Here is a 12,267-nt window from a genome sequence, read left to right on the forward strand (position 1 = left end):
CCCTCACCTTGTAATAGAACATCCACAGCTCTGTGGCTCTTCAGAACAGAGAGGGAACCAAGATGTCTCTGCAAATCATTGAGACGAGACACAAATTCTCTTTCTTTTCTGAGAAACAACAGCTGCATCATAGAGAAGCAAAGCTTTGGAAAGTTCATTGCATTGCCAGAGAGAAAAGGTGTTTGTCTTTATTTTCAGAACAGCATATTCAGTTCAGAGTCAGAAAGTCAAGATGCATACCAAAATTCAAGCTGAAGGTAGTACTTTTAGCTTTAATGGGATTACAGAGGTGTAATTTCAGAAAGAACTTGTAGTTAACAAAATCTATAAATGATATGCCAACAAGAATAAATTTCAAAACACTCAGACAACTACGACTTGTGGGAGGAAATAATCAGAAAAGCTCATTTTCCCCACCAAGTTACAGTGGATAACTTTATTCAGTATGGTAGCATAGCTCCTCAAAATTCACTTTCCAATGCAAATTCTTACTTCAGAAATGTCCTCCACAGGTCTATTGCAGACACCGTATTGTTCCCAAGCCCCGAAGCCTGATCCATACTGATTGATGGGACTACTTAATCTATGATCCACAGCACCATTTGACAAAGGAGTCCAACATCTCAACCACGCATTACACAAAGAGTCAAGTCCTTTTATTTACTTTGCACCTGGAATCTACCGGCTTAATTTGACACCCAGCCCTCAGGTTTTTTTACATTGAGAAACACTGTATCATCATTCATGTATGGATGTTCTTAATACATTCCCTGCAGCTTTCTTTATTCCAAGTTCAAATACATTTTGGGTTTCTTTATAACGTTATATATTTATTCATAAAATACAGAATAATAGATTTGACCATTTTTATCTAATTTTATATTGTACGTGAAACATTGTATACCAAGACTGTGTAACTCCATTTTGTACATATAGGAAAAAAAAAAAAAAAGACATTGGATTTATCATGACCTTTTTATCTGTACAATTCGGTGGCTTGTGTGAGGTTTTATTTTTATTTATGTTACGTTCATAGAAAGATAGCTCTTGAGAGGCTAAAATCAGAATGACCGTGACTTACCAGTTTCACTCACTAAATATGTGAAAACCTAGGCTTTTACAAGATTGAATGAAAAATCTGAAACAATTCTTATCCACAGTTTAAAGTAATCTACTTCGAAGATATGAAAGATTTGCAGGTGGCTACTAACGCTGTGTGATTTATTGATTTCTTTTTATCGACTTAGTAAGCAGCAGAGAAGAGACAGTACTTGTGACCAGCTGAAGAGATGCTGAGTGGGCACAGGTGGGTCCGAGGCACATCGCTCCAGTCTCTTCCAGAAGGGGAAAGGAGCAATCTGTTTCTACTATTTAGTGGTGGAAGAATTTCATACGTGCGATTCTATGTAAATCATTTAGGTAGTATACGACACCGCACACCTAAATCCACGAGCTTTCATGGGGGCAATCGAGACAAGCACAGTCACAAGCTGGGGGCTGTCCAGGCAGTCTGGCCACCTCCGCGTAGCACTCGTCTCCCTCGCCCCGGTTCCGAGCGAATTTGCGCTCCCAGCCAGCGGCGGGAACAGGGGCAGTGATGTTCCTCGTTAACCCGGCACCGCGGCTGGCTGCGGGGGACGGTGCCCGCTCACATCCCCGGAGTGGCCGCGGGAGGGTGTTCCCTGCCCCGCTCCGCACCCCTCAGGGCGGGGAACGGCCGCAGCCCCTGCCGAGGGACAGCCTGCGGGACAGCAAAAGGGAGGGCGAGGAGACGTGAGGGCATGCGGGGGACAGATGGAAGCGCAGCCAGAGGCAGGCGGAGAAGGGACGTTACCTCCTCACCACCGACGGCAGGAAAGTTGGGCGAAGAGGACGAGGAGGGCGTCCTAACGCGCCCCGCCGCCTTCCCCCCTTCCCCGGCCTGCTCCGCCCGGGGCCGCCGGTCCGCTGCCCGCTCCCCTCCCCAGAGCGCCGAAGGGCAACGTCCTCCCACCCGCCACCGCCCCCCCCGTGCCGGCTGTCTCCCCCGCTCCGGCCCTACCCCTCCTCCGCCCCCCCTCGCACCACGCACCGCCTCCCCCCCCGCCGGCGGAGGTGAGGCGAGGCGCGGCGCCGACTGCAGCGGCGGCACGGGAGGACTGGGGCGGCGAGGGCTCTTCGCGGTGGCCGGCTCCATCCAGCGCCCAGCCCGGCGGAGGGAAGAGCCATGGGGAGCAGCCGCGGCTCGAGCTGCCGAGGAGAAACTCCCCTCCGGATGTCGGCTGCCGGTACCCTGGTCTGAGGAAGAGGAGGGAGAGAAGGGGCCGTAGCAGAGGCGGACTGTTCAAGTTGCGCTCTGCCCTTCTTCTTCCCGGGCTCGTCTCATACCCGCGGAGCAGCATGCGGACTGGCCTCCGCGCTCCCTCAGATGTGCTCTGGCTGCCGCCGCTGCTGCCGCCTTCAGTGCATCCTGCTGCTGGCAGCGCTAACCCGGGCGCTGGATGAGACGGGAGCGGGGAGATCGCTGCTGCGGTTCCGCCTGCTCCTTCATGCGGGCTTGTGCTCCGGCGGGATTAGCACCGCCGCCGCCGCCGAGGAGGAGTCGGCCTGCCTTCCCCCCCGCCGCCCGCGGGGCCGGGACGCTCCCCCCGCTCGCCCGCCCGGGGGGCCCGCATGGCGTGCTACCTGGTCATCAGCTCCCGGCATCTCAGCAACGGGCACTATCGCGGCATCAAAGGCGTCTTCAGGGGACCGCTCTGCAAGAAGGGCGCTCGCTCGCCGGTAACTGCCACCTCCTCGCTCCCTCCCTCACTTGCCCCCCGCACGGTAGGAGCGGTGCGGCCGGGTGGGTGCTCGCGGGGCCGTGGGTGCCCACGCAGCGGGGCAGCCGGCGCGGCCCGCTGGGGGCGGCGTTGGCCCGCCGGGCGCTCGGTACGTGGGAGCCGGCTCGGTCCCGCTCCGCGGGGCGGCCGGCGTGGGCGCTGCCTCCTCGGGCGCCTCGGAAAAGTTTCTCCGCTGGTGGCCGCCTGAGTGGGGGCCGAGGGTACCGGGCTGGGGGAACGGGACTGGCGCATCGCGGTGGGTCAGAAGGGCTGCTTTTCAGTTGCGGTTCTCCGTGGACCGCGTCTTGGGCTCTTGAGGACGGAAAGGTTAATTTCTGACGCTTTGCGAGAAAGTTGGAGGCTTCTAGAGGGGAAGGCGCCGTGTCGGCTCCAGGTGTCGCGGTTTAGTACCTTGTCCAAGGTTTTGACGCTGCGGAGGAGAGGGAGCGATCTACCTTCTGTTTACGGCTTCAAAAAAAGGAACTTGCGCGTTTGGCTGCGGCGTGTTGTGAACTACCTGTCGAGACCGACATCTAGGCAGAACACGCGTGAAGTTTGGGGAGGTCCCGCGGAGACCAGAGACCCGTCGAGCTACCGTAGACGGTCTCTGTGAGTCGCTAAAGGAGTTTCGTAGAGGCGAGCGGGTCGCCGCCTCACCGCTGCCGGGGCGGAGGGCAGCGGGGTGCTCGGGGGAGCCGCCGCCGGGGCGGGGGGCAGTGGGGTGCCTGGGAACCCGCCGTGCGGAGGGTTTCCGGGCGGCGTCGGAGTGCTATAGCCTCTCCTCCACCTATGATAGTGGTAGTAGTATCGTAAATGAACTTTCCCTGGCAATGTGCCAGATCTCAAGATATGAAATACTGAGGGTACGGACCTGCCATCCTCCTTACTGGACTTGCGGAGGTACCAGGGTCGCCTTGATCCCCGCCATGGTGGGACTCCCTCTGGCTTCGGCAGGGCCACACTGTGCCCCATAACAAACCTGCACGTCAAACACCTTTCAGAAACTTCTTGTGATGATGAAGTCTCTGCTTTCGGTTTCTTGACTTTCAAAGATGGAAAGTGACAAATATTTCATTACACTTTTTAAATCCCTTCCGTGTCGTAGGCCAACACTCTGATACAGCACCTACAGGTTCCTCCCTTGTACTGCTGTATCTTTTGTGTGCAATATAATGCAACTGCACCATAGGCATCATCAGTCAGACGTTGGCTGAGCTGTGTTTATGTTCTCTGACCCATGGAGCTGATCCACCCTTGTGTGTGTAAGCTCCTGAAATGCAGGAGAACTTACTGAGTTTTCTTTACAAAATCATAGGGGTAAAAAGGTATAGACCTCAAAGATCTAAATTGGGAAGAAGCTTGATTGTAAATACTTTGTATTTAATAGAACTTTAACAACTGATGTCCAAGTTGAGGAGTATCATAAGTATCATAAGATATTGCTTTCCAATTGTGCCATGTTCCAAATAATTCACTTTCCAACTTTCTCTTTCTTTCTAGCTGCCTACTGAGCATGCACACCAGTCCTCTCAGTCTAAATACTTAACAAAATAAATGTAATTGTCTGACTCCATTAACAAATCATCATTTTTAACCATCTGGGAGTAATTTTTGTTTAAGTGCAAATATCAGAGAAAAAGACCAACAAATAATTGTATTGATGTTTCTTATTGCTTAAAGGTGTATTCTTTTCTCTTTTTTAAGGATTTTGCTTTAAATTGAAGACTCAGTCTGAAGCCAATTGTCTAAGGTTTAGTGGAAAAAGGAAAAAAAAAATGAAAGCTGAAAATAACCTCAAGGTCTCTTTCACTATAAAGAAACATTCTTTTTTGTGAGCTGTCCAGAGTTTACAACAAGTAGGAAGAACACTTTGAATTGCTTTTCACTAAGATAAAACCTCTTGTTTTTGAGATTCATATGACAAGTTGGGATGTTGGGATGCTTTACATGATTTGGAACTATTTCTATAGAAAGGACTGAATTTTAGCAATCTTAAGCTTTCATTCTCAGTTCTTGAGGGAAAACTTTTACTTCCTCACACACTTTTTTTTCCCCCCTTCATTTCCTTTTGCTTTTTTTTAATGGCTGCTCTTTGAAACTAGTCAGGCTTTTGAGGTGATACGCTATGTCCTGTGGAGAGGGAGTGATGGGCAGCTCATGGGAATAAAGGTACCTGACAAATCAGTCTTTTATTAATGCTGTTTACTTTTAGGTCTAGAACTCTTTTACTTCTGTGTGTTTTATGTTTAGCACTTACTACTGTTTCGTATATGCTGGTTTCATATCTTCATATGGAGGCCAGATTTTAGAAGAAAAATAAGAGATGCTTAGTTGGCAAAGTAGATATTGGTTTGCCACTAAATATTGAAAGCAGTGATTCTCTAGAATAATCTGCATGTTCCTACAAATTTGTAACTTTCCAGACCATATTCTTCTTGCTCATGAGTGTGTATGAAGCTGGGAATAGTGAACAGCAAACAACACCACCTTGATACATTTTTGCGTTATGAATGCAGAAGTCATGCATGTTGAGATTTAGTATTGACTGAGGTAGTAAAAATGGTTTAGGCATTAAAAAAACCCACACAATGCAAACAAACCCTTCATCTATTTGTATTTGCAGCAAGCTATGAGTTAAACTTGGGACGACTTCTTATACTTAAGAAGGAAGTCTTATGCAAGTAGCATTTATTTGTATTCTCTGTGCTGTGCTTGTGCTCTTATTTAATACCACCTGATTATAACTTTGAAAGATACAGGTTATGTCTTGCAGTAATTTTTAAAATGCTGAACTTGGAAGCAGAGCTGAAGATTTGATTTTATAATTTGTACCACTAAACAATCCTATATTGGTACACTATGAGCTATCTTATGCATGAGTCTACATAGTCTTTAATGGATAACATGTACCTTTCTGTATTTAAAGTGGTCTGTATTAACAGACCATGAAATGTCAGTAGACTTAAGGCTATGCTTTAAGAAATGAGAACAGTGGTGAATATTTTAAATACCTTTATCAAATTTCATGGCTTTATGAATAAGGATTTTTTCAGTCTGGATGTTTCTGTGGTATTTACTTAGCATACTTTGCTTACTGTGTCAGAAACAATTCTGGTCCTTCCTCCTGGTGTGTGGAGAGACCTTTAGCTGTAACAATACCAAGAAGAACAAGATACGGAGTACTACAAAGATGTGCACTTAATTTGTGCATGTGGCTGTGTGGTGACATTGTCTGAAAACCTTTTTAAAATTCTACCTGTCCTTTGCCCACTTTCACATTTTGCAAGAGGGACTAGCTGTGAATGCTCTGATGCTGGGATGTGAAGTTACTGGTAATGAATTCAGAAAGAGTGGAATTAGAAGCAATTGCCAATGAATCATGTATCAATGGTGTTGTAATAGACTTGCATGGGAACAGGAATGCTGAGTTTAAGCGCAGTGCCAACATGGCTATGGATAAAGGACAGTTAGCTGAAGAAGGAAACTTCTTATTTTAGAGACCCAATTCTGTGTTTAAGTTTTTAAATTTTATCTAGAAAGTTATTATATGTTCATGAACATAGCTTTCTGTCTCTGAAACTTTCTGATTAATGAAATGCATTGTGATACAGAGATATATACTTCAAACTGATGATATTGTCTACTGGATTTTTGAGTCTTGAACAGATTATATTGATCAGTTTGCTGCTTTTAGTTTTTACAGTCATGATAGATATGTTGTAATATTCACCTGCAGCTAAACATGCTCAGAGGTTTACTGCCACACCTCACAGGCCTAGCAAAGCTGGCGCTGTAAAAGACTTGACTGTGAAACTTACAAATAAAGTCTTTCAGGATAAAGCAGAAAATGGTACTGGGAATTCAGCAGATGGCCCCCTTGCTTCTGAATAGTTTCTGAGCCAAAGATGTTATTAGGGTGCACTGTTCTGCTCGTGGCTTTTTAAGGTGAGATATAAACAGAGTCTCGTTTACTACTTGTTGTTTAAAGTTCCCTTTGTCATTTAAATGAAACTGAAGACTCAGAAGACCCAGTGCCTTAGCCAATTTCTGACTTGGCTAATTATTTTTCTTCCCTTGTTCCCTGCAGCTTCAGCTGAATACAGTATTTTTCACATACTTCTCTAAGCTGTTTTCTAATAAGGCTGTCAAGCAGCTGCTCCATTGCACTTAGTGCTTACCTAACTTCTTTGAGGTGTGGAGTGTGGGAAATGCTTCTCCGTTACACAGAGTTACCTTTTAAAAAGCACAGCTCTCACTCCATGTCCAGAGGTTCCACTAGTTCTAAATAAGTACAACGCAGGTACTTGGAAATACTGACTGTTTAGTTGATATTGAGCCACAAACATGCTGTTCCAGCACTAAAGCAAGTGTAACCAGGACTGAGTAGCACCTTGTTACTTTCTATGGCAGATAACAACATTGGACACTTGGAAACTCTCTAGGAAATTTGAGCGTGTTTGGGGACTTAGGGACCAGAAATAGAAAACAGAAGGACCATGGCACAAGCAGCTCTCTCCATCTGCCTGAGCTTAATGGGGAAATGCTAGCACAACAGAGTCTGCCACACAGAATGTCACTTTTGTGTTTGCCACCCGTAGACGAGAGATGTGTGTCAAGCACAGTTGTGAGAAACCAATTCAAAGGCTAGACATGATGAACGTGTATCATGTGAAATGTGGTGTAGGTAGCTGCATATTAAAAGGAGGGTCCACCATATATCTGGGTGAGTTTCTGATCATAAGCAAGTCACACCTCTGCTCTGTGGCTGCACCCTCACCAGCACTGAAAGCAGTGAGGAAGGGTGTGCTCTAGGCATTACCAAAAAAAAAATGCATGGGAAGTAAAATTTCAGTTAAGAAATATAGCATAAAGGGACTAATAATGAATCATCAGCTCCAATAAAAAAATCTGTTTTGGGTAGTTTCTATGCAAGAAGAGGGGAAAAAACCCAACTGTGCTAATAAAATAATGTAGAAAGAAGAAGAGGGAGAAATAGGAAAGAAAAGAGAAAGTGGTACTTCCACCCTTCCGTGCCAAAAGTCTCTGGCAGCTGCTTCCAGCAGAAGTGGCCACCTGCCAGGGGGAATCCCGCACGCTCTGCTGAAAGCCTGGAGCTGGCTTACCCAGGCACCTACCTCACACAAACAAAGGGAAGGCACTCCTGCCGAACTGCTCCTAATCTCACTGATTCTGGGTGCTTCATGTCTCTGAGTGGGCTGAGTGTGTTTCCTACCAATTCTAATGCCTCTGCCATGCTGGAGAATAGGAATGTCCATGCAGTCCACACTCAACCTTATGGTGACCTTATTTGTGGTTCCTCTTGTTCTTTCTGTGCATTTCTGCAACATGTGAGAGATGGAAAGAACTTTCAGAAAATATGAATGTGTTTCAAGCCACGTGTATCATTGCTGTTCGTGCTTTGTATTAAACCTGGTTTTGTCTAATGTACCTCTTTTGAGCATAGTTTGTTTCTAATTCAGTCAGTGGGTAGCTCTTTGTATATAGCATTCATTGCAATTAAATTTAATCATCTTCAACCAATTTCTGCTGGGGCCATTTCCTTCACCCACAATTAGCAGTAATGTTAAACAGGTGCTTTATGTTTGACAGTGCCTTTCCAGCATTTTAATATTTTTATTGGTCCCTCAATAGCGTTCTTAAAAGCAGATCGATTTCTCTCTTATTTTGCATGTGACAATGCTTGTTTGTCGATTACATCCAGAGTTATTGCTGCTACATCCATTTGCATTGTCACTTTCAGTTTGCACGCATTTTACTCACCCAGAGCGTAGCAGTTTAGGGTGTTTTTTTTTAATTCTGCGTTGTGTACAAGTTTGAAAACGGATGTAGAGACCTAGTGTTTGTGAAACAGGTGCTCCTTCAGAGAGTGGGTTGAGCTGTTGAGCAGGCTGGAAGCACCGATGGCTGTTCCTCTGCCTGTCCCTGCCCTGGACTCCTGCCCACACCTGCTGCCCATGGGAAGCACTCACCGGCCTGCGCTGGGGCGGCTGCTCCAGCTCCTTCCTCTGGCTAAATGAACGTTTTGTTTTGACCTTTTGGTGACTAAATGGATAACTTTGTTCATGCAAATACTTTCATTTCAGATTAGATTCCTTGCATAAAAACTATGTCAAAAGAATCTCAGAATCTACTGATTCCCTGCCAGAAAGGGTTTGTAAGAGCCCCCTGCAAAAGTTTGCTAAATGGAGAAAGAAAACAAAGCTTTTAAAGACTGGCCAGAGTGTAGGTATTTTTTCCTACTTGGGTTTCCTTGATGGACCATATATCCTACAGCTACAAGCCTTAGGGATTTTTTTTTTTTTTTTCATTTAACATCAATAAACTTTATTAAATCTTTTTATTACACCTCAACTGATTATTAAGTCATCATTACCTACAAATGTAATTTTTCTCACTTGTATTAGGAAATCTGTGGAGTGTATTAAGAAGACTGTGGCAAAATGTTCTCCTGGGGAAAATGTTGACTTTTCTGAGAAAAAAAACCCAACAATTGAATTGTTTTGATCTGCCTGCTGAAATACCATTATTGTAAAATACCGCTGTAGGATATTGTCAGAGATTTAGTTTTGCTGCCTTATGTGTCTATTCGCCTGTATAAGCCTGGCTTCTTGTATGGACATATCTTCCATGATGCCCTCAAGGTCTTCGCTCTGGAAGAAAGTGCATTGCATTTGTTACATCACACAGAAAAGAAAATCCTTCTCTTAGAGCTCAAGATTTAGGATCTTACTGTGAAAGTTTAAAAAAAAATTGTGGATGAGGGACAATTTTTTTTACAGGTCAAATTAAGTTTATTTCAGGGTCAAGTCAATGTCAAAGAGAAGTACAGATGCCTACATGGACCTGCAGGATCTGGAATCCCCAACCTAACAGGCAGTGCCATTAAAATCCAGTTTGTTCCTCCAAGGAATTAAGTGGTTTTTACTGGGGAGAAACCGAAATTTTGCAAACATATGTGCATACAGAAGTCCTTGCATGCAAACATTTCTGAATAGCAATAAGAAGATCCTTTAAAAGAGATTATAATATGCATTCACATCAACACATTCACATCAACAGTTGCAAACACTGTTTTTTCAAGATTCAACCAGCTGTGCTGTTAACCTTTGAACCTTCAAAACTCTGAGTGAACGATATTAAAATAGCTTGCTTTATGATGTTAATCTGTATAGGTGATACCAGGGCAGCTACTGTAATATTAGAGCTAGATATCCATAGTTCACTCCTGCATTTCTGTATTTTCTGTGGGCACGTATCACTGTTTGTCTTGTACAATCAGCTACTGCGCATGTGTAACAAGATTTGTCACGGAGTATGTAGACATGCCTGAAAATGCTGTTCACTGCTCAGAATGTATTGTTCTGTACCCAGTCGTAAGACACTTTAATGACAGCTTGCTTTTTTTTTTTTTCCCTTTTTTTTTTTTTTTAATACTAAAATAAATTTATGTGCATACTGGATAAGATGTAAACATCATCATCAAAATTTTGTCCCAGTTTCACAGTTATGCATAATGATAATTGGCAAGCTGTTTCAAGTAGAGAAATAGAACTATTGCTTGCAGATTGTGTGCAGCTCTGAAACAATTCATACATTAATCAACTCTAGTTGATATCAATTTTTCAATTGATGTTTTCCCTGAAACATGTTCCAAAACAGATTTAGTGCATTTGTATCAACAGAAATATTCTATCTATATTCTGCTCAGACTGAACTGGAGAGATGTATTTGATGTGGTTGAGAAAATTCTCAGTTGTGATCGTCTGTAAATCTGCAGCCTGCATTTCCAACTTAGACTGAACATGTTAGGAAGGCTTGTGAAACTAGATTGGAAAGCATTAGCACAGAACTTCCTAAAATACACCCTTTGATGGCAAAATATTCAGTAGAAGGTCTGCTAGAAATGCAAACTCTTATAGTTATTCAGCTGTTCCATGTTTTTTTTAGTTTCAAATAAAAGTTTTCATATTTAGAATTTTATAATTCTAATTCTAGTAGTTTTTTGTGAGTTTCAGCAGTGGTCAGTACAAATTATTTGTCTATACCAATATTCATTTTTCTGTGCTAATCATTACATCTTCAGTGGAAGTATGACTTGCTGTGAGATGTGAAAAGATCTGACCACTGTTTTTTTTAGGGAGGGTAGTCTAAATAGGAGCAAAAGGTGTTTATTCATGCTACCCTATGTTAGATACTGGAAAACTGAGTTCAAATCTTGATATTTTGAGCCTGTTCTTGAGCCCTTGTCTGTGATTACAAGAAACTTCTGGTGATGCATTACAGGTTGACAGGAAAAGAATTTGCAGTCATCGTCACCTCAGTTGCTTGGTGAATATTGTGGTTGAAATACTGGCTAAGATGGGCAATCAGTGGACTGGAAAACAATCAGGATTTCTCAGTGTGAGAAAGGCACTGCTTGCTTCCAGATGCTGCTCTGACTGCTCCACTGTGCTGGAAGTCATTAACTGTGTAGGAGCAGAATATCCAGGATAACCACAGCCTGCATAGCCACAGGTCTGTGCCAAACTGCAGCCGGGAGACGTACCCATCACCTCAACGCAGGAATCGGCTGCCTGATCCGATGAACACCAGGTCAGAAACTGCCACATAACTATAGAGAACCTGTTTAGAAAAGGAGATTAAAAGGCACAGTCCTGTAGGTCCCCATACAGCAAAAGACAAAAGCTCACAATATGATGTGTATGCAAGTAGTTTGTACATGCTAAATAATAAATACTCATTCCGTAAATGTCACTGAATACCTCTGTAGCTTCTCGTAGCTGTCTGAATGCTTAACTGCAGTCCTTATAAAGCTGAACGACTGCTCTTCCTTGACAGAAGTCCAAGGTTATTATGTTGTATGTATCTATATGAACGGACATTAGCATTTCCCATATTCAGTGTTTCCATAAACGCTTACTTCACTTTAAGGATGACAAAACCTATGTGAAAAAATAGCTTAGTGAGCCTAATCAAATTTTGATTGGAATGATAAATAAATCCTTGGCTATTCAGTGTGGCAAAGAGGCAACGTAATGAAGGCTCAACAATGTTTGAGCCAGGGATTTACTCACAAAATAAAAAGCACTTTAAAAAAGTTATTTTTTCGTGAGTGAGTGATAAATTTTTGTGGTTACTAGTAATCAATAGAAAAATCACAGATACATGCTCTTTGATGGAGACATATTTGTATCCTATAAAATAAAAATGACATTGAAATAAGGGTTCAATATGTAAACTTGCTGGTTTTATATTGTGTTTATCTCTTCTGCTGAAGACCTGTTTATTACTATAGTGTGTTGTATACTATATGGAACAGAAGTTTTTTATTAGGTGTATACTGTACAACATGTGTGTTTTACTGCTTAGCATTATAAGTGTATTTTAGAAATTAAACTTAAAATTATTGATGTAACATTGTGGTGGTTATTTATCTCAGAAGTTA

General features: G+C 43.6%; 1 protein-coding gene and 1 long non-coding RNA gene across 4 annotated transcripts in view; one reads left to right on the top strand and one right to left on the bottom strand.

Moving 5' to 3' along the window:
- Positions 1-245: 245 nt before the first annotated feature.
- Positions 246-2,800, bottom strand: LOC135578430 (uncharacterized). Of its 2 annotated transcripts, none has more exons than XR_010470007.1 (2): positions 2,665-2,800; positions 246-2,277 (listed from the first exon to the last, which is right to left on the bottom strand). It is a non-coding gene; the product is annotated as an uncharacterized LOC135578430 (long non-coding RNA). The 2 variants fall into 2 exon arrangements; XR_010470006.1 differs by lacking the exon at positions 2,665-2,800 and adding an exon at positions 2,368-2,507.
- Positions 2,626-12,267, top strand: part of ZNF804B (zinc finger protein 804B) — a 237,888-nt gene continuing 228,246 nt past the window's right edge. Inside the window, exon 1 of one of the 2 annotated variants that reach the window (XM_021290928.2) lies at positions 2,626-2,760. In XM_021290928.2, coding sequence (XP_021146603.2) covers positions 2,653-2,760 — 108 coding nt within the window. In that variant the 5' untranslated portion in view covers positions 2,626-2,652. Of the gene's footprint in view, positions 2,806-12,267 lie in introns of both variants that reach the window. The other variant, XM_065051003.1, reaches the window with a different exon arrangement.

The sequence above is a fragment of the Columba livia genome, chromosome 2 (assembly GCF_036013475.1).
Source record: "Columba livia isolate bColLiv1 breed racing homer chromosome 2, bColLiv1.pat.W.v2, whole genome shotgun sequence".
Taxonomy (NCBI): Eukaryota; Metazoa; Chordata; class Aves; order Columbiformes; family Columbidae; genus Columba; species Columba livia.